The 22,538-nt window shown below is 41.1% G+C and overlaps 2 protein-coding genes across 2 annotated transcripts; one reads left to right on the forward strand and one right to left on the reverse strand.

Annotated features, from left to right (window-relative positions):
- The first annotated feature begins 8,426 nt into the window (after positions 1-8,426).
- Positions 8,427-10,892, forward strand: LOC115774485 (uncharacterized). The gene is made up of 7 exons (XM_030721803.1): positions 8,427-8,516; positions 8,722-9,054; positions 9,155-9,439; positions 9,574-9,660; positions 10,030-10,125; positions 10,204-10,232; positions 10,713-10,892. The coding sequence occupies exons 1-7, from the start codon at positions 8,456-8,458 to the stop codon at positions 10,794-10,796; spliced, it is 975 nt and encodes a 324-aa protein (XP_030577663.1). The 5' UTR covers positions 8,427-8,455; the 3' UTR covers positions 10,797-10,892.
- A 2,698-nt stretch (positions 10,893-13,590) lies between these two features.
- On the reverse strand, positions 13,591-21,675 carry LOC115774603 (uncharacterized protein K02A2.6-like). Its single transcript, XM_030721958.1, has 3 exons — positions 19,922-21,675; positions 18,738-19,876; positions 13,591-13,644 (listed from the first exon to the last, which is right to left on the reverse strand). Exons 1-3 carry the CDS (start codon positions 21,624-21,626, stop codon positions 13,591-13,593), a joined length of 2,898 nt encoding a protein of 965 aa, XP_030577818.1. The 5' UTR covers positions 21,627-21,675.
- Positions 21,676-22,538: the final 863 nt, after the last annotated feature.

Here is a 22,538-nt window from a genome sequence, read left to right on the forward strand (position 1 = left end):
TCTAGTGGTTCTATTCATGGTATTATCAGAGGCTGTACAGAACACAAATTATCCCTCTATGCTGATGACCTACTGTTGTTCGTATCCAGGGCAGAGATGACTATTCCTCCTATTCTAGACCTTCTCACTCAATTTGGAAAAATTTCAGGGTATAAATTAAACCTGCATAAGAGTGAGCTGTTGCCATTAAACTTAGATAACACTGTTCTTGCAAAGATTAGGGTGCCTTTTAAGATTGCTGAGCATAGCTTTGTTTACCTAGGAGTTTCTGTAACTAAGGATTTTGCAGATCTCAAAAGAAATAATTTTAATAAACTATTACTTGAACAAGATTTGGCTAAATGGTCTCCCCTCCTGCTGTCTATGCTTGGGAGAGTGAATGCGATTAAAATGTCTGTGCTTCCTAGGTATCTATACTTGTTCCAGTGTCTCCCTGTGTTTCTTCCCAATGCCTATTTTAAAAAGCTTGACTCTATTATATTAACATACATTTGGAATGGGGAAAGGCCACACTTGCGAAAAGATCATCTACAGAAATCAAAATAAGTTGGTGGAATGGCCCTTCCAAATCATAGATATTATTATTAGGCAACTAATCTGTGGTGTCTGTCATTTTGGGCATATTACTGCTTTGATAAAGAGGCCCCATATGGGTTGAGATGGAGAAACAGTCCTGTGACCCTCAATTTTTACCATTAGTAATTGGAGCATCTCTACCTTTTTCCATAAATCGGACAATCAATAACCCAGTAGTTAATAACTCTATTAGAATTTATTCACAATTTAGGAAATACTTTGGCCTTTGAAACATGAACCTTTCTAATTCAATAGCATCAAACGTTTTTTTTCCTCCGTCGATGCAAGAGGCCACTTTTAATACTTGGTTCAAAAAAGGCCTGAAGTATTTTAAAGACCTTTTGATTGAAGACAAGTTTGCCTCTTTCGCACAGCTGTCTTCTAAATTTAATCTCCCCACTTCACATTTTTTTAGGTACCTACAAGTTAGGCATTATGTTTCACGCTCCATTTCAGGGTTCCCAGATAAACCAGACAATAATATAATTGACGAACTGATATCATTTAACCCAACCAAGAAAAGAGCGATCTCTGCCATCTTGAGACTGATTTCCCATTTGCATTTCCCTCCCATCCCTGCAGTAAAATTAGCTTGGGAGCAAGACTTGCAAATCACAATCAGTGAGACAATTTGGGCTAAAGTATTAAAGAGAATTCCCGCCTCTTCCATGTGTGCAAGACACTCCCTTATTCAATTTAAAGTTGTTCACCAGATGCACCTTCATAAATCAAAATTGGCTAAGATTTATCCAGAAGTAGATCCAATCTGTGATAGATGTAAATCTGAGGAAGCCACTCTGATTCACATGTTCTGGGCCTGTCCTAAAATACAAGAATTCTGGGGAGGTGTCTGTGAAGCTCTTTCTGCTGTTCTTGCACTTAAATTGAACCTAAATCCAACTATGTTGCTTTTTGGGGTTGTTCCTGAGGGGATGATATTACCTGTTGGGGGACACAGGGTGATCGCCTTTTCGACTTTGTTGACACGCCGTCTGATCCTTTTGGGGTGGAGGGACGCTGCCCCACCCACAGTAACACACTGGATCAGGGATGTGTTAGCTACTTTCAAACTGGAGAAAATCAGATGTATAATGAGAGGCTCAGAAAAGAAATTTTATCAGACTTGGAAATCTTTCTTTCTTTTCCTTAATCAACCCTCAACACAGGTTCAGGAATACTGTAAGGCTCTTTCTTTAGTTATACAGATCAATCTGGTATTATTCATCAGTATATACAGTTTTACACCCTTTGAATAGTATTTCATGACAGTGTGGACTGGGTTTGTTCATTATTGGGGGGTGGGAGGGGGGTTCTTTTTTGTTTTTTGTTACTATCATTATTACTCTTTTTTTCTCTCAGGGATATTTCTTGTACATTTATATCTGTTTTTGTAATGTAAAATTTTCAATAAATATATCAAACACTAAAAATGGCTAAAGCTTTGGTGAGCAAGTGTCACAAATGACAGGAAGTACGATCATCTTAAAGAGTCGTCAGTTCAGAGACTGTGACAGTCGAGATCAGGAACAAGGAAGAAGTGAGACAGAGAAGCACGATGGATGAATTCAGATGGATTCAAATGTTTTTATGTCTGATGCTGATGATTCAGATTGCAGGTAAGGATACAGGAAACATTTTAATAGCAGGAAAACTAAATGTTATCAATATTGTTACAATCAGTGACCTTTACAGTAAATAAAACAGCTGAGCATGCTCTGTGGTTTTAGGGCAGCATGGGACATGTTTATAAACTTGTGTCTAAAATCATAAAAAGTGCTGTATTCTCATTTATTTTTCATATTTCTCTTCAATATTCAACAGTATCTGTAAATGAAACGTTCATTTTTATGAAAGTTGGAGATGACGTCACTCTGCCTTGTCTAAATGTGACAGATGACCAGAATAACTGTGATTGTACTACGTGGATCTTTGCTTCAAGAAACAAACCAACAGTAGAGCTGATCAAACTTGGACAGATTGGTGAAGGAGCCAAATTTCAATCAGACAGACTGAGTGTTACAGCGAACTGTTCTCTGGTTATAAAGAAGCTCACAGTTGAGGATGTTGGTCGTTATTACTGTGAACAATACAAAGTAGAACAAACTCCACACACTCAGGTTCATCACTCTCAGGTTCTTCTCTCTGTTATTATCTGTGAGTATTTACATAAACATAGGACACTAATAAGGTGAATTTAACCTGCTCTGTACTGACATATGAAAAATGTTATCACACAGTGAAGTGTCTGATTAAAGGTCGACATGTGGACAAAGATAACAATCAAATAAAGACCTCACAGACTGACTGCTCCACCTCTGTGACTTTTCTGGATTCTCACTATTTATACTCATCAAGAGATAACACAGTGAAGTGTGAAGTGACTGATACTAACACAGGAAGAGTGCAGCTGTTTACCTTCAGCACTCAGCCCTCAGGTCAGGAAACAGGTGAGATCATCATCAACTGTTCATGATGACTAAAAATTGCCTAAAACAATTATTTGTTAGATTTCAAGTGTTTAAGCAGATTTTTTTTTACAACAAATGAAGAACATGAAAATGTTTTGGTTCATCAGTCTGTGGTTCTTCTCTCTGTTATTATCTGTGAGTATTTACATCAAAATGTTTTCACCTTAAACTCTTTTTACAGTAATTGTCTAATTTGTGCTGTCTTTGTCTCACATTATCACATTATGTTCACCAGTGACTGAACACAAGGATAATAATAAGGTGACATTAAACTGCTCTGTACTGACATATGAAAAATGTCATCACACAGTGAAGTGGATGATTAAAGGTCGACATTTGGACAAAGATAACAATCAAATGATGACCTCACAGACTGACTGCTCCACCTCTGTGACTTTTCTGGATTCTCACTATTTATACTCATCAAGAGATAACACAGTGAAGTGTGAAGTGACTGATACTGAGACAGGAAGAGTGCAGCTGTTTACCTTCAGCCCTCAGCCCTCAGGTGAGGAAACAGGTGAGATCATCATCAACTGTTTAAGATGACTAAAATCACCTGAAACATTTATTCGATGGATTTTAACTTTTGATGCAAAATGTAATCATTTTTTAATCAAAGATTTTACTGGCAATAAATGAGTTAAATGTGTCAGATTCAATAAATGAAGAACCAAAATAAGGAGAAAATGTGGAAATTGTTTCATGAGGTACAAACACTTGTAAAACTTGACATAAAATATTAAGCATTATGTAATCCCAAAGTTCAGATGTTTAACTTTATTAAAAGTTTTTCATTTAAAGACAAACACATTTATATCACAGTAATGACATATTTATCAATAAAAACTGCCTGTCACAGTCAATAACAGAAGATTTTAAAGGAATTTCAACACAACATAAAACTGTAACCAACGAATTTTAATAATTAGAAGTTTTTATTCTTTTTACAGATTTTTCTGTGTCTTTGAGGTTCATTATTGTCTCTGTGGCTTTAGCAGCACTTCTAATAACTGCTGTGACAGTCAACAAATGGACAAGAGCTAAAGGTAAATTTAATCATGACAAGTTTGAATGATTTTGAATTTTCATTTCAAACTGAAACTGACTTTCTTCTCTCATTTTAGGGAACAAAGCACAGATGGATAAAACCACAGTAAGTACAAAACTCAGTAATCCAACATTCAAAAATCTGAAGGTTGTGTTTCTGATATTTGTTATTTACTAATAACTGTAGATGATGTTCATGAGATTGTTTTGGATTTCTTGAGCTAAATGGGGTTGAGCAGAGGACTGAGAGTCAGAAGTTTATAACTGGAAGGTTGTTGGTTTGAATCCCTGAGAACCCACATGTGAGAGTTTGCTTTGGGGAAGTGGACGATTGATGCTCTCCTTTAAATTATCACTGAAGTTATATTGATGTCACACTTGTGGTGGAGTTGTTAAGCCGGGCCCAACAGCTGACATACTTGAAGCAGACCGGCAGGTGGCAGAGCAAAAGAATTTGAACTAGAAATTACAAAGAAAGAAAAATGGCTGCACAGTGGAAGCAGAAAAGTCAGAAACAGACACAAAACAAAGATCAACAAAATCCAGAGAAAAAAGAATCCAGCAGGAGAAAAGAGAAACTCAGGAACATCCACACAGCAGGGAGAGGGATAAAAAGGCACAGATGAACTCAGTCAAGGCAGGAAGCAAAAACACAAAAAGACACACAACAAGCTAACCTTCAAAATAAAACAGGAAGTAACTGAATGAACAAAGAAAAGAAATGCACAAAGACAAACAGTACGACACAGAAAGGGAACAAACTCAAAAACACAAAGGAAGAGAAAACAAATAAATGTTGTTTGTTTTCCACAGGTACGTTATGATAACGATGAAGATGATGTTGCAATAAACTATGAAAACGTGGGAGACTCTGCAGCTTCTGTCAGACTCCACTGATCAACATCAGCTCAGCAGAGAAAACTGCTGTTATATTATCAACATTTCATCTAGATTTACAGGCTCAGTCCTTCAAATGTAAAAAGATGATCAAACTATTTTAATATAAATGGTTGTTCTTGTATTTCAAGCTGTTTTTCTGTTAGTCTCATTGAATGATGTGTATTTAAGTCTGACTCTCATCTTCTGTCCAGTATGAGTTTAACATGTCTTTCATGATCTTTAAATAGAATCTGAGTCAATATCCTCTTTATTATTCTTCATCATAATGTAATCTGGAAATAAAATGTATTTCTATTCACTTTTAGTGTTTTATGTTGTTGTTTTTGCAGGTGTAACTGTTCTTGTGTAGAACAAATTTAAACTTGTCACAGTTCAGCTCTGAGCCCTTCTCTCCACCAGAGGACCTCAGTCTGTCAGTCTGTCAGTCACCTGTTCATTACACCAACCTCACCTTCCCCCAAAGCTTTTCTCATTTCTCTAATTTGTGCCTCCTCGTCTCCTCTGTCCTCCATCCTGTGATCCAGAAATTAATCTCACTACACCATAGTGAGGGATATCGTAATTCCCAAATCTTTAGGACAGAGGAGGCTTGCTGGAGGAGCTCCAATCAGTGGTTGGACAGGTGTGTGCTTTGCAAAAGTTTTGACCTTCACTGTAAAAAAAAGAGGCCTGACACAGAGCCAAGAGTACTCAATTGCACACCTAAATCATTGAATTCAGGTGTTTCAGTCACTTCCACGGCCACAGGTGTATAAACCAAGCACCTAGGCATGCAGACTGCTTCTGCAAACATTTGTGAAAGAATGGGTCACTCTCAGGAGCTCAGTGAATTCCAGTTTGTTACTGTGATACGATGCCACCTGTGCAACAAATCCAGTCATGAACTTTTTTGCTGTTAAATATTCCAGTCAGCTGTTAGTGGAATTATAACAAAGTGGAAGAGATGGGGAACAACAGCAACTCAGCCACAAAGTGGCAGACCACATGAAATCACAGAGTGGGGTCAGCAGACTTGAGAGCAATGGAGATGTGTTCTCTGGAGTGACAAGTCCCACTTCTCTGTGTGGTAATCTGATGGATGAGTGTGGGTTTGGTGGTTTCCAGGAGAACGGTTCCTATCTCACTGCACTGTGTAAAGACTGATGGAGGGGGGGCAGGGGTTATGGTGTGAGGGTGTTTTTCTGGAGTTGGCCTCGGCCCCTTAGTTCCAGTGAATGGGACTCTTAATGCTTCAGCATAGCAAGACATTTGGGACAATTTCATGCTCCCAACTTTGTAGGAACAGTTTGGGGATGGCCCCTTCCTGTTCCAACATGACTGCACACCAGTGCACAAAGCAGCTCCATAAAGACATGGACTTCCAGATTGCATTTAATGTGTACCTAAATAACAATAAGACAAAGAAACATCCATGATTTGTAATCCATGTGTGTAATGGCTTTCTTTACGGAAGGGTCATATTTAATTCTACTCATTTCTGAAGTCTTTATACAGACCAGCCAAAACAATCAACCCACCTGTCTAATATTGTGTAGGTCTCCTTTGTGCCACCAAAATAGCTTTGCCATATAGAGGCATGGGAATGAATATCTGAGGGTTTTCCTGGGGTTTATGGAAACAGTGTAACCATTTGAGCTGTTTCCTCTGGAGGTTTTGGGATGATTTGTTTTGTTTTAGTTTTTTTCATTAACATGTCACAGTTAATCTGTGTGGTATGCAAGGTTGGACTCAAATGCAGGACATGAAACAGAGCTAGACTCACACAGCTTTATTCGCTGGAGGGTCAAAGGTACAAAACTCAAACTACAATAACAAAATCTCAACCAAGGAAATAAACCAAGCCTGGGAGAAAAGGGGAAAACAAACCACTAATGGGGAGGAGCTCAGACAAAGACACAACAAAGAACAGAGAAAAACTGAAGGCTTAAATACACACACTACTGTAGGTAATCACAGCAAGTGGAAACAGCAGGGAACAACAGCTGAAACAAATTAATAACACAGAGGAAGCAAAACTAAACACAAAGCACAGGGAACACGGAACTGTCAAAATAAAACAGGAAGTGACCAAACAAAATACAAACACAGACTTGACACCACACGAGGAATAACATGCATACTGGGGAAACAGACACAAGAGACACCACAACACAAGGGAGGGATACTAAGGGAAAACAGAGGGAAAACTAAACCCTAAAGCTACAGGAGAGGGAACCTGAACACCACACAAGGAAACAACAGGGAAGGAAACTAAAAACAAAAGGGCAAAACACGGGAACAAAACAGAGACAGGAAGACAAAACACGGGGAAGACAAGAATGAAGGGAAACCAGAATAAAGTACAAATAACTTTAACCAAAAACAGAATACAAAACAACAACAAACTGGGTCTAAACTGTTAGAAAACTAAGAAACACAACCAGAAAATACAACAAAACTGCAAAATTAGAACTCAAAACACTGAGCCACTAGCAGGACGATAACATAACAAGATGTTTTCAATCAAATTTGTTCTGTTGAAATTATATCTGCAGAATAAATTACATAAAATGAAGAAAAATATAAAATTGCCAGTTTAACTTTGTTTTCTTGTACATCCCCGTCTATCCACCAGAGGGCCTCAGTCGCTCATTCTGGACCACATCAACCTCCTGCCATTACCCCATCACACACACACACACACACACACACACACACACACACACACACACACACACACACACACACTCTGTGCCAGCTTATTTACTGAATTTATCAAATTCAAAGCTTCTTTGCGCATTTTCTGCTTGTTTGATGAAATTTCTGTTTTACATTTATCAATAAATTGTTTCCTCTGTGAATAACTTGTAATAAGTGGTACTGTCAACAGGTCTGTGAAAAACATGAACTGATAGCTGAAGTGAGAGAACAGGAAGCTGATTGGAGTGAGAAGCTGACAGAACTTCACTAAAACACTCCCTCCTCCAACACGTGAAAACTTAACAATGAGGAAGAGGAGGGTCTCAGTCCACTAAAACATCTGCTGGATTTCCTGTAGCTGCAGCTGGATTATCAAGTCATCTCTTAGACCTCAGGAGTCAAACTGTGGTGGCTGAGGAGTTTGACCCGTCAACTGCCAGCCGCATTAATGGAAACACTTTTCTTAGCTAACAATCTTCACACATTCAACTTCCTCACAAATGTACTGTGGGAATGGACAGTGTGCAGCTGCTGGGTCTGAATTTCATTTCTTTTAACAATAATTTCCCTTTTAGAAAATGTCTTCATCCATTTCAGAAATCAGAAAAGTTGATATACACCACCTATGAAACATTATGGACAAAAAAGAAAACTAAAAATGGCTAAAGCTGTGGTGAGGAAATGACTGATGACAGGAAGTACAATCGTCTTAAAGAGTCGTCAGTTCAGAGACTGTGACAGTCGAGATCCGGAACAAGGAAGAAGTGAGACAGAGAAGCACGATGGATGAATTCAGATGGATTCAAATGTTTTTATGTCTGATGCTGATGATTCAGATTGCAGGTAAGGATACAGGAAACATTTTAATAGCAGGAAAACTAAATGTTATCAATATTATTACAATCAGTGACCTTTACAGTAAATAAGACAGCTGAGCATGCTCTGAGGTTTTAGGGCAGCATGGGACATGTTTATAAACTTGTGTCTAAAATCATAAAAAGTGCTGTATTCTCATTTATTTTTCATATTTCTCTTCAATCTTCAACAGTATCTGTAAATGAAACGTTCATTTTTATGAAAGTTGGAGATGACGTCACTCTGCCTTGTCTAAATGTGATAGATGACCAGAATAACTGTGATGGTACTACGTGGATCTTTGGTTCAAGAAACAAACCAACAGTAGAGCTGATCACACTTGGACAGATTAGTGAAGAAGCCAAAACTGAATCAGACAGACTGAATGTTACAGTGAACTGTTCTCTGGTTATAAAGAAGCTCAGAGTTGAGGATGTTGGTCGTTATTACTGTCAACAATACAAAGTAGGACAAACTCCACACACTCTGGTTCATCAGTCTGTGGTTCTTCTCTCTGTTATTATCTGTGAGTATTTACATCAAAATGTTTTCACCTTAAATTCTTTTTACAGTAATTGTCTAATTTGTGCTGTCTTTGTCTCACATTATTACATTATGTTCACCAGTGACTGAACACAAGGACACTAATAAGGTGACATTAAACTGCTCTGTGCTGACATATAAAAAGTGTCATCACACAGTGAAGTGGATGATTAAAGGTCGACATGTGTACAAAGATAACAATCACATAAAGACCTCACAGACTGACTGCTCCACCTCTGTGACTTTTCTGGAATCTCACTATTTATACTCATCAAGAGATAACACAGTGAAGTGTGAAGTGACTGATACTGAGACAGGAAGAGTGCAGCTGTTTACCTTCAGCCCTCAGCCCTCAGGCGAGGAAACAGGTGAGATCACCATCAACTATTTAAGATGATTAAAATCACCTCAAACATTTATTTGATGGATTTTAACTTTTGATGCAAAAGATTTTTTCTTTAATTTGCAACAGATGAAAACCTTTTGTGTTCAATTTATTCAGGTGACACAAGAACAACAAAGAAACTAACTGAAAGCACAAAATCTGAAACAACCACAACAACAACTGATGATCCTTCAGACTGGAAAGGTGACTCAATACTGTATCTTTGATTTACTAAATGTATTTTTATCAATCATTTTTATTGATTTATTCATTTATTAAATTTTTATGGGATGATGAACCAAAATGTGGAAAATGTTCCATGAGATACAAACACTTATAAAACTTGACATAAAATATTAAGAACTCTGTAACCCCAGAGTTCAGATGATTAACTTTATTGAAAACTTTTCATTTAAAGACAAACACATTTATATCACAGAAATGACATATTTATCAATAAAAACTGTCTGACACAGTCAACAACAGGATCTGAAGATTTTAAAGGAATTTCATCACAACATAAAACTGTAACCAAAGAATTTTAATAATTAGAAGTTTTTATTCTTTTTACAGATTTTTCTGTGTCTTTGAGGTTCATTATTGTCTCTGTGGCTTTAGCAGCACTTCTAATAACTGCTGTGACAGTCAACATATGGACAAGAGCTAAAGGTAAATTTAATCATGACAAGTTTGAATGATTTTGAATTTTCATGTCAAAATGAAACTGACTTTCTTCTCTCATTTTAGGGAACAAAGCACAGATGGATAAAACCACAGTAAGTACAAAACTCAGTAATCCAACATTCAAAAATCTGAAGGTCGTGTTTCTGATATTTGTTATTTACTAATAACTGTAGATGATGTTCCACCAGCAGGTGGCAGAGCAAAAGAATTTGAACTAGAAATTACAAAGAAAGAAAAATGGCTGCACAGTGGAAGCAGAAAAGTCAGAAACAGACACAAAACAAAGATCAACAAAATCCAGAGAAAAAAGAATCCAGCAGGAGAAAAGAGAAACTCAGGAACATCCACACAGCAGGGAGAGGGATAAAAAGGCACAGATGAACTCAGTCAATGCAGGAAGCAAAAACACAAAAAGACACGTGACATACAAACCTTCAAAATAAAACAGGAAGTAACTGAATGAAAAAAAAGGAAATAGATGCACAAAGACAAACAGTACAACACAGAAAAGAAACAAACACTCACAAACACAAAGGAAGAGAAAACAAAGAATTGTTGTGTGTTTTCCACAGGTACGTTATGATAACGATGAAGATGATGTTGCAATAAACTATGAAAACATGGGAGACTCTGCAGCTTCTGTCAGACTCCACTGATCAACATCAGCTCAGCAGAGAAAACTGCTGTTATATTATCAACATTTCATCTAGATTTACAGGTTCAATCCTTCAAATGTAAAAAGATTTTAAGACTATTTTAATATAAATGGTTGCTTTTGTATTTCATACTGTTTTTCTGTTAGTCTCATTGAATGATGTGTATTTAAGTCTGACTCTCATCTTCTGTCCAGTATGAGTTTAACATGTCTTTCATGATCTTTAAATAGAATCTGTGTCAATATCCTCTTTATTGTTCTTCATCATAATGTAATCTGGAAATAAAATGTATTTCTATTCACTTTTAGTGTTTTGTTTGTGTTGTTTTTGCAGGTGTAACTGTTCTTGTGCAGAACAAATTTAAACTTGTCACCGTTTAGCTCTGAGCCCTTCTCTCCACCAGAGGACCTCAGTCTGTGCAGTCACCTGTTCATTACACCAACCTCACCTTCCCCCAAAGCTTTTCTCATTTCTCTAATTTGTGCCTCCTCGTCTCCTCTGTCCTCCATCCTGTGATCCAGAAATTAATCTCACTACACCATGGTGAGGGATATCATAACTCCCAAAATACATCTTTAGGACAGAGGAGAGAGGATGTTTGCTCGAGGCGCTACAATCAGTGGTTGGACAGGTGTGTGCTTTGCAAAAGTGTCACGGTTGCTGCGTCTAACTTGGCAGGGAGACCCTCAGAGCAGGACACAGGCGAAAGCAGGATTGACACTTTAAATTTTATTGACAACGCTGTAACTCAAACAGGCTGGTCAGGACTCAGCTACACAAAGAAAACCTGAAAACACTAAACACACAGCAGGGCCGTAAACATAGACGTTAAAATGACGAGGACCCAAACACAGAGCTAAACAACACTGAGACTTAAATACACAAGAGGGAACGAGGGGCGAGTGGAAATAGCGGGGTGAAACAGGTGAAATGAATGAACTTAACACAGGAAGCAAAATCTGAACACAACACACAAAGAGCACAAGACTACCAAAATAAAACAGGAAGTGAACAAAATACACGCAGAACTAGCACAGAAAACTTGACAAAGGGGACTAGACATTCACAAAGAAACAACAGGAAGGGAAACTAAACAGAACATCCAAACAACAAACTGAGAAAATTATCTATAAGAAACACTAAAAGGCACAACCCACGATAAAACAAAACAGAGCTATACAAAAGAAACAAAAAAACACTGGGCCATCGGCCCAGGACGATAACAAAAAGTTTTGACCTGTGCTGTAAAAAAGAGGCCTGACACACAGCCGTCTTCCTGCATTGGAGGGGTATGTGGCCCCTTGGCCATGTGGGGTGGGTTGGCCCGTGTCGGGGTGGATGGCTGGAATTCTGGGTACGTTTTAGACATTGAGGGCCTTGGGGGGTTGGTGTGGTTGGGCACTGGTATTCAGTGCTCATATTACATCTGTCCCTCCAATTTTAATAGCACTATAGCTTTCACACAGCCATACACATTCTTCTCATTACATACACTCACATCACCCCAAACACGTTGAGTGGGAGGAGGTGGTGTCCAGGTCTTCTCACATGTTCGGTGCTGGGTTGGCTGCTTCCCTGGGTTGCCGCTGGCTCTGTGCTGGTACCCGCTCTCCCACACTAGGTGTCCATGTATGTTCCGTGTGTGTGCATGAGTGAGTGACTGGTGCGAGTGTGCGTGTGTGTGTGTGTGTGTGTGTGTGTGTGTGTGTGTGTGTGTGTGTGTGTGTGTGTGTGTGTGTGTGTGTGTGTGTGTGCGTGTGTGTGTGGGCAGCTGTGCCTGGGTCTGTGGCTTAATGAGCCTTGGCACCTGTGGGACACGGTTGAGGAGGGCGGGAGTTACCCCTCCCTACCGCTCCACGCTGCTCCCCACTGATCGTCACTGCCGCCCCTGGGGTGTGGGTGCCCGTGGGTCCTGGGGTGCATGGCCAGATGTCTTGGCGTGGTTTTTGGCCCTCTCTCTTGGTGGCTGTGGCCTGGGGGTGGCTTGGACCTCTTTGTCGTGGGGGGTGGGGGGCTCTGCCGGGTGTTGGGCCGTTCTTGGGGGTGGGCTGCTCATCACATCTGGCTCTCTGGACTCTTGTCCTTTGGCCGTGGAGGCACAGTCTTTGGTCTCCCTCCTTCCTCCTCTGGGGTGTGCACGTGGTTGCCATCAGGATGTGTGGCCTCAGGTCTTGTGAGCTCTGAGTGACAGTGGGAAGGAAAAACTCCCTTTTAACAGGAAGAAACCTCCAGCAGAACCAGGCTCAGGGAGGGGCAGTCATCTGCCACGACTGGTTGGGCTGAGGGGAGAGAAAAAAAGGCATGCTGTGGAAGAGAGCCAGAGATTAATAACAATTAATGATTAAATGCAGAGTAGAGTATAAACAAAATAAATAAGGTGAATGAGATGAAACAGTGCATTATGGGAACCCCCCAGCAGCCTAGGCCTACAGTAGCAAGGGGTGGTTCAGGGTAACTATAAGCTTGATCATAAAGGAAAGTTTTAGGTCTAATCTTAAAAATAGAGAGGGTGTCTGTCTCCTGAATCCAAGCTGGAAGCTGGTTCCACAGAAGAGGGGCCTGAAAGCTGAAGGCTCTGCCTCCCATTCTACTCTTAAGTATCCTAGTGAAGGAAGTAATTTTATGAAAATCACAAATATAATCATTTTATACATTTCTGCCTTTGCGGAATCAAATTTATTAAATTATATTAGAAGAGAGAAATGAAGAAAGTGTTGCTAATCAACAGAGAAGAAGTACATCTTGTTTTGTGCTGTAGCAAGAACAGGCTAGGCCTTTTGTGTCTCTGTGTTTTTCATAACAGATCCCAGAAAGTGCTGGCCAGAGCGGCGACGGCCGTCTCAGGCGCCTGAGGAGATAAACAACGATAAGGGGAACATCCAAGGTCCCCCAAACCAACAGCTGATGGGAACCAGCCTGAACCAGCCTGAACCACCCTTGCACATTTTCAGATATTTTTAATGATGTAATAAAATGTGATAACCAAAAATTATATGTCTGGGCTTAGCCAGAGAGGGGTTCAGACTTCATGCCCTGAACCAACTGATTTGTATTAGCTCAGATAGGTTGCAAGTCTCACCCAGACCGGTCTGTAACTTGTGTGATTTTTTGGCTGATTAAATTCAAGTTATTGATTTTTATTCCGTTGTCGTTTGAATCCTTTTTGTTTAAGAGAACACGCACATGCACCAGATATATATATATATTAAATTCCAACACTAGGAACCACAAGTAAGCCAGCAGTCTGAGAGAGAAGTGCTCTGTTGGGGTGATATGGGACTATTATTCAAGATTATTGATTATTCAAGACCTTGTATGCGAGGAGAAGGATTTTCAATTCTATTCTAGATTTAACAGGGAGCCAATGAAGAGAAGCCAATATGGGAGAAATCTGCTCTCTCTTTCTAGTCCCTGTCAGTACTCTAGCTGCAGCATTTTGGATCAGCTGAAGGCTTTTCAGGGAGCTTTTAGGACAGCCTGATAATAATGAATTACAATAGTCCAGCCTAGAAGTAATAAATGCATGAATTAGCTTTTCAGCATCAGTCTGAGAAAGGATGTTTCTAATTTTAGAAATATTGTGCAAATGCAATAAAGCGGTCTTACATATTTGTTTAACATGTGCATTGAAGGACATATCCTGGTCAAAAATGGCTCCAACATCATTTTTGACCAAGATCCATCTGTGCAGGAAATTAAAGGTCACCCAGGCCTTTGGATCAGCTGGGATAAGTGATAGATTTTTACACAGAAATCCCAAACAAATAATTGGACAGGAGTTACAATTCCCAGCAGAAAAAATAAGCTTTATTTCCTTTTATTAGCTACAGGCCAGATTTACTAAATGGTGCAAATTAGTATGATGCCACGATCACAAAGTAATCTGCTAGTTTTGCATTACTTTCCACACAAACATGCAACTAATTAATTTGAACAATAGTCAGCACTCTACACAGAAAAGAGCAAATTAGCAGCTCAGCAACCTGCAGACCCGATGAATGAGTAATACTAATCAGAATCAGAGAGTGTAAGTGCAGGTCTGACATCCGCCTCTGAAAACAGCAAGGCTGTTCCATGTTCATCATTTCTTGGTACAATTTGCTGTTTTCTTATTAGTGTCTCAAGAGCTCCTGCACTGCTGTGTGAGGGACAAACCTTCCAAACACAGCAGAATGAAGTTCTTTTGAAAAGCTGCTCTTAACATTTTCGTCTTAAGACTTTTAGAAATAATTACCATACCACTTTATTTATAAGGCACTTTTAAAAGCAACAGGGCTGACCAAAGTGCTGTACAATAGCATCAAACATAAAAGACCAAGACAGACCAAAAGGCAATGAAACAGAAACAAAACAAAGGTGTAAGAGATTAAATAAATAAATAAATAGATAAATTAAGAACTATAATGTCTTACGATTTCAGTCAAAGTCTCACACTGGTTCGAAGGCCAGGGAATAAAAATGTGTTTTAAACTAGATTTAAAAACAGCAAGTGAAGGAGCTTGTCTGACATACAGCGGCAAATCATTCCATAATTTTGGAGCCGCAACTGCAAAAACTCGATAACCTCCAGGACATTATAAAAGCATGTATTACCATTTCCAGATTACCTTTTGAAAGAAGAGATTTTTGACAGTCTCCTCAGCTGAAAGAAGCAGGATTTCACCACTGCGTTCACCAGAGTATCAAGTCTTAAAGTTGGGTCCATTTTCACACCTAAATTAGCAATAATGGATTTCTCATATGGGGCCAGAGAGGAAAGGTCAACAAAGCGGGTACTGCTGGTCCCACTGGGTCTAAACAACATCCTTTCTGTCTTTTTTTCATTCAAACTCAGAAAATTTAGTGACATCCATCCCCTGATGTCCATAAGGCAGTCAAGGAGAGGCTGGATAGAGCGTGAACCAGTGTGTTTCAGTGGAAAATGTGCTTGACAGTCGTCAAGTGTAACAGTGAAAAGAAATAACATTTTTCCAGTAAATACTTCCAAGTGTCAGCAGGTACAAGTAGAAAAGGAGAGGTCCCAGAATGGAGCCTTGTGGACCCCCCAACGGAGGGCAGCAGAGGCAGACTTAATGTCATCAATGCTGACACAGAAGCTTCTATCAGAGAGGTACGACTTAAACCACTGGAGAGCTGCACCTGTGATGCCCATACACTGCTCCAGCCTGGAGATGAGGATCTCATGGTCCACAGTGTCAAAAGCAGATGTTAAGTCTAATAACACGAGTACACAGTCATCAGAGTCGGTTGCTAACAGAAAATCATTAAAACTCCTTAACAGAGTGGACTCAGTGCTGTGTGCATGTTCATCTGGGAAGGTCTTTAGTTTGGTGAAAACAATCTTTTCCAGGATTTTTGACAAAAATGGTAGCTTGGAGATGGGCCACAACAGCATGTTGTGCAGCATAATTCACTCGTGTCATCAAGGCGTTTGTTTTTCTGATGTGTAACTGGTCATTATTATAGAGTCATACCTTCCGGGCTCTGCTGCTTTTGTAGTCACATTCTCACCAAAATACTTCCTCTTCAGTTCTCAGGAAGAAATTGCTGAAGATTAACAATGAGGAACAAGTGAGTGTCAGTCCGCTAAGATATCTGCTGCATCTCTTACTGCTGCAACTGTATCAGCTCATGGTTTGTAGTAGGGATGGCACAATACCACTTTTTTATGTCCGATACTGATATTTTACATTTAGGTATCTGCCAATACAAATATTGGTAGACCCCCTCCAGCACCCCCTCCAGGGTCAACCAAGGAAACGGCTGTATATCAGGCCTCTTTTTCACAGCAAAGGTCAAAACTTACTGTCATGGTTTTGTTTTGTGTTTCTTGTGTATAGCTCTTTTTAAAATAAATAAAATAAAAATTGTTTTTAAATGCCTGGATACATTTTACATAAATCAACAGTCTCTCACACAAAAAAATCAAAACCTTTTAGTTGTTCCATGTACAAGACTAAGGACCAGGGGGGCAAAGCTTTTCAGGCAGTGGCGCCAAAACTCTGGAACTGTTTACCACTCCAGCTCTTTTTAGATGACTCTGTGGTGTTTCTTTTAATATGGTAATGTTATTATGTTTTTAACATGGTGTTTTATCTGTTTGCTTGTTTTTTTGATATTGTCTTTTAATTATTGTACAGCACTTTGTGACTTTTTTCTGTGAAAAGAGCTAGATTAATAAACTTTACTTACTTAGAACAATTGCTCAGTCACCTGAATCCTGTTGCTCCAATGTGAGAAGGTGATGCATTGGCTTATGGCATGTTGCAAATTTCATAAGGGAACACATGCCGTCTCTTGAGTGGATGTGTATTCTTGGAAAAAATCCTCGCTGACAAAGTCTTAATGCATATACAAAGTTTATTGCAAAGAAACAGACAGTGTCAAAACAGGCGCTTCTTGCCACCTGGGACAGGGTAAATTGCCAATCGCCCTAGCTCACTAAACAAAGGGCAGAACAAAGGTTATATAGGGGTGGTCAAAACCCCCCAAACTCCTAACTTTCCATATATGGCTATGAAAACAGCTTCATCCTACAACCTACAGCTAAACATATGGTCTATTCCTTATATGGAAGGCCAGAGAGCCTGCAAAGGGGGCCTCTTTGTGCAGGATGTTTAAATCAAATTTCCTTTGCATGAACCCTTAAGGAAGAAGAGACGATACATGCATTTAACACAGACTTTAGCATGGCAGTACAGACACCACACACACATGTGAGTGTTTGCTTTGGGGAAGTGGATGATTGATGCTCTCATCTATTTATAAAATATCACTGAAGTTATATTTATGTCACACTTGTGGTATAGTTACTGTAGTTGAGAAATTACAAAGAAACAAGAAGTTATTTTAGGGGATTTTAATCTCACAAACGTGTCACTCTCCAAACACTGAATCACTGAGATAACACAGAGGTCCTGTTGTCCATGCCCACAATTTTCCAAGGTTTTAAAAGCTGAAGTACAAGAAATGAATAACTTTCATTTTATGTTTTTTTTTTCATTTTCTATGAAAGCTATATCTGTTATAATGAGAATATATATGGCACCAGTTCTTGTCCATAACTGTGTACACAATATCAGATAATTCTGACCGGGTTTGAGAGAGATATGACTTTTTTTTATTATTATTTTGGCCTATGTGGAGTCCAGAGTGTAACTGCCTGTTTTTGACTACTGTTATGTTGCTCCCTTATAGTGTCAAGTAAACATTATTACTCGACACACAGAGCATGGAGGACAACTTCTTTCTGGTTCACTCGTTTGTTTATTATCCTACTGTTGCTATGGTTACATTCAGAACCCCTGTATGCCCTAGTGGCGGTCTGCCCCTCTGGTGGTAAGTATTGGTAGGACATCTCTAGGTTCATACATCACATATCTCCTCCCCACTAAGATTTGTTGTCAGTAACAAAAAAATTTCTTAGGAAACAAACGTAAGACATTATATCCCCTTTTAAACTACATGAGATTATTTCTTTCTATACTTCTCCACAACATTACCAGAAAATAGGAGAGTTATGTCACGGCTTATAATCACTTCAAATATCAAAACTCAGAACCATTTAACAACATTCTACAAGAGCAAACATTCTTAAACATTCTTCAACTTTTTCTTTTCTTTTTTTTTTTTACAACATCTTGGAATGTCAACATTGTTCAACTCTTTTTTTTTTTTTTTTTTTTTTTTTTGTGGTTGTTAAGTTTACTGATCCCTGTAACGTACCGGCGGACGTGTGATCCTCACAGGATATCGTCGTACAGTCCCTGTTGTCTCTGAATGTTCTGTGTGTGTCATTTCTGGGGACTGTGGTGTCTTGAGTGTTTTGGGTGTTTTTGGTGGTGCATGTGGTGTGTGTGGCACTGTATCAGTATCCTCCTTCTGTTGAGGTGTATTTGGGTCAGGTGTGGTTGTCTGAGGAAGTGACAGCGGACAACTCACAGGAAAACTCCCTGCAGTCTCTGGTGGGTCTGACTCGGGCCGAGTCAGCATCTGGTCCACATGACGCTTCCAGACCCCTTGTGTTCCCACATGTACCTTGTAGGACACTGGTCCGGTCTTCTCGATCACCACAGCTTGCGTCCACTTATCCTCCCCCCTCCTATAATCACGCACGAGCACTGGCTCACCAAGTTCAAACTGTCTCTGTTTAGAGTGTAGCTGGCGTCGTTGCAGTTGAGCCTCTTGTGACTGGTGCACTGTTCCAGCCATACTTGGTTTCAGGAAATCCAGTCGAGAACGCAGCTTGCGTCCGATGAACAGCATTGCAGGGCTTTCCTTGGTTGTTGCATGGGGGGTGTTACGGTAGGTCAGGAGGAACGTATCCAGACGCTGCTGCACTGGTGTAGTTCCTCTGGAAGATTTCAGAGCGTGCTTGAAGGTTTGCACAAATCGCTCTGCCAAGCCATTGGAGGCAGGGTGGTATGGTGCTGAGCGAATGTGTTTGACTCCATTGGCTTTCAGAAACGTGCTGAATTCTTCAGAGCAGAACTGAGGGCCGTTGTCGCTTACAAGACTGTGTGGAATGCCATAGCGACTAAAAAGTCCCCTAAGCACTTGGATGGTTTTGCTGGATGTGGTGCTATCCATGATGTGCACCTCGGGCCATTTGGAGTGTGCGTCCACTATGACCAGGTACATGTGCCCTTCAAATGGACCGGCAAAGTCCACATGTATCCGTTCCCAAGGACTGGATGGCCACATCCACGGGTGTAAGGGTGCTAGGCCAGGGTCTTTCTGCACTCGTTGACATGAGTGGCATGATTTTGCTTGGTGCTCGATCTGGGAGTCGATGCTGGGCCACCAAACGTAGCTACGAGCTAAGCTCTTCATCCTTACTACACCTGGGTGTGCTGAGTGTAGCTCTGTCAGCACCCGGGGGCGCAGTTTGGGTGGCACAATCACTCTCAACCCCCACATAAGGCATCCGTGCTGCACAGTGAGATCATGGCAGCGCTGGAGATAGGGAGACAGGTCACCTGCGTCCTTTGCAGCTGGAAAACAACCAGTTGTGACCATTTCCATGACACGGGGCAGGGTGGAATCCGACATGGTGTGACGCTTGATCTCGGCATTGCTGACTGGCAATGTGTCCAACTATGACGTGTAGAACACCTCCACTGCACCTTGTTTCTCACTGGGGGCATGAGGGAGCGGTAACCTTGACAGTCCATCAGCGTTGGCATGTAGGGCCCCCTTTCGGTACTCAATGGTGTAATTGTGAGCGGAAAGCATGAGCGCCCAGCGTTGCATGCGAGCTGCAGCCATGGATGGTGTGCTTTTCACTGGACTGAAGATGGTTGTAAGCGGGCGATGGTCAGTGAGTAGCGTGAATGTATTGCCATACAGGTACTGGTGGAACTTGCGTACTCCAAAGACTATCGCTAACGCCTCCCTCTCAATCTGAGCGTAGTTTTGTTCTGCTTTGCTGAGAGTTCTGGATGCATAGGCGATGGGTTTTTCATCGCCATCCGGCATGACATGCGAGAGAACAGCTCCGACCCCATAGGGTGAAGCATCGCAAGCAAGACGGAGAGGCAACTCAGGGTTGTAGTGTGTGAGCACCTCTTGTGATACCAGGAGTGCTTTGGCTTTCTGGAACGCTGATGCACAGGCTGACGTCCACTGCCATTTCTTTTCTTTGTTCAGCAGTTCATTCAATGGCTTTAGCACAGTGGCCAGATCAGGGATAAAGCGTCCATAATAGTTAAGCATTCCTAGAAAAGATCGAAGTTTACTTACATCGCCTGGTGCTGGTGCTTCCACGATGGCACGTACCTTCTCCGGTGACTTGTGGAGCCCAGCAGCATCGATGATGTGGCCCAGGTATTCCACGGATTCCTGGAAGAAGAGACATTTCTCTTGCTTGAGGTGCAGGCCGTATTCCTCTAGCCTGCTGAGTACTGCATCCAGAATTTTCAGGTGTGTCTGCTTGTCAGGACCACTGACCAGTATGTCGTCCAGGTAGCAGTGAGTGTGTGGCAGTCCGAGGAGCACCTGGTCCATTGCCTTCTGGAACAAGGCGGGCGATGACGCTACACCAAACGGCAAGCGGTTGAAGCAGAACAGTCCTTTCTGTGTTGTGATGGTCAGCAACTTCTTGGAGCTCTCTTCTACTTCCATCTGTAGATATGCATTGGATAGATCCAGCTTACTGAAGCGTTGACCTCCAGCAAGAGAAGCGAACAAGTCCTCAATACGTGGAATTGGGTACTTGTCGATGCAGAGGGCTGGGTTGATGGTGACTTTGAAGTCCCCGCAGAGTCTCACGGCGCCGTCCTTCTTGTTCACGGGCACCACTGGCGTAGCCCAGTCACTATGCGCCACAGGTGAGATGAGGCCAAGCTCAGTGAGGCGTGTCAGCTCAGCTTCCACTCGCGGTCGAAGAGCATATGGCACATTGCGTGGTGGGCAGAATTTGGGTACACTGTTTGGTCTTAGAGTGAGCCTGGCTTTCACTCCTCTCATGGTGCCTAACTTATCGGAGAAAACAGCGGAGTGTCTCTTTAACACTGTCTCTAAGCTGTCTGTCTGTCTGTACTCAATTGCATGTACAGTCTTTAAGTCTCTCCAATTTAGTTGAATGGCTCTCAGCCACTCCCTGCCAAATAATGGTGGAGCATCCGCCTTCACCACATACAGTGGCAAGACAGCGTGTTGCTTGTTCAATGCCACTTGCACTTTAACGACTCCTTCTGGTGCCAAAGGCTCTCCTGTGTATGTCTTTAGTATGATATCAGTGGGTTGCAGAGGAAACTTATGCAGCTTTCGTTTGTACAGTTCCCAAGGAATCAATGACACTGCAGCCCCTGTATCCAATTCCATCTCCATTTTCTTTCCGTTAACTGTTGGCACTACTGATATGCGTGAATATTTCCCTTTCTGAGACACTGCATACAGTCCCAAGTCACATTCACTATCCGATTTCGTTCCTTCACTTTCACTTTCATTCGCCTCAACGTGATGGATCTTTTTCTTTCTATCTTTCACGCTGCGTTTGTGTGCATGGCTTTTCTGTTCAGGCTTAATATCTTTGTGTTTATGTTCTCTTTCATGACTGCTTTTTGATTTACTCCTGCACATTCGTTTCGTGTGGCCCTTCCTCCCGCACTGGTGACATTCGCGGTCTTTGTACCAGCAGTCATCATCACTATGATTTCCCTTCCCACAGCAGCGGCATTTTTCACCTTGCGAAAACACTGCGTTTACTTTCAGGGAATTACTTAACTGCTGTACGTCGCGTGCTGCTGTCTCTGCTGACACTGCATGTTCAACTGCTTTCTTGAACGTGAGGTTTTCCTCAGTCAGAAGGCGTTTCTGCACAGCTTCACATTTCAATCCGCAAACAAATCTGTCCCTCAGAGCGTCCTCTAGGTAAGCCTCGAACTCACAGTGTTCCGATAGCTTCTTGAGCACTACTACATACTGTGCTACCGTTTCTCCTTCCCCCTGATTTCGCTTGTGGAACCTGAACCTCTCAGCTATAACAAGCGGTTTCGATGTGAAGTGATCTTTAAGCACAGTCACCGCCTGTTCGTAAGTCATTGTGCCAGGTGCCACGGGAGCTACTAAGCTACGAAGCAGTCCATACGTTTTAGGTCCCATCACACTGAACAGTACTGAAACTTTCTTAGCCTCATGAATGTCATTAGCCACCACGTAATGCTCAAAACGTTCAATATACGTTGCCCATTGCTCACCAGACTCATCGAAAATGTCCATATGTCCATATATTCCAGCCAT

Source organism: Archocentrus centrarchus, chromosome 24 (genome assembly GCF_007364275.1).
Source record: "Archocentrus centrarchus isolate MPI-CPG fArcCen1 chromosome 24, fArcCen1, whole genome shotgun sequence".
NCBI lineage: Eukaryota > Metazoa > Chordata > Actinopteri > Cichliformes > Cichlidae > Archocentrus > Archocentrus centrarchus.

Bases quoted from the DNA above. Each gene is read 5' to 3' on its own strand.
- LOC115774603 (XM_030721958.1), bottom strand. From the start codon at position 21,626: ATGGAGATGGAATTGGATACAGGGGCTGCAGTGTCATTGATTCCTTGG. The intron at 19,877-19,921 runs GTGCAGTGGAGG...ACACATTGCCAG, and splicing joins TGCCCCCAGTGAGAAACAAG to TCAGCAATGCCGAGATCAAG. The intron at 13,645-18,737 runs GTGAGTTGTCCG...TTATCTCCTCAG, and splicing joins AGACTGCAGGGAGTTTTCCT to GCGCCTGAGACGGCCGTCGC.
- LOC115774485 (XM_030721803.1), top strand. From the start codon at position 8,456: ATGGATGAATTCAGATGGATTCAAATGTTTTTATGTCTGATGCTGATG. The intron at 9,661-10,029 runs GTGACTCAATAC...TTCTTTTTACAG, and splicing joins TGATCCTTCAGACTGGAAAG to ATTTTTCTGTGTCTTTGAGG. The intron at 10,126-10,203 runs GTAAATTTAATC...CTCTCATTTTAG, and splicing joins CATATGGACAAGAGCTAAAG to GGAACAAAGCACAGATGGAT.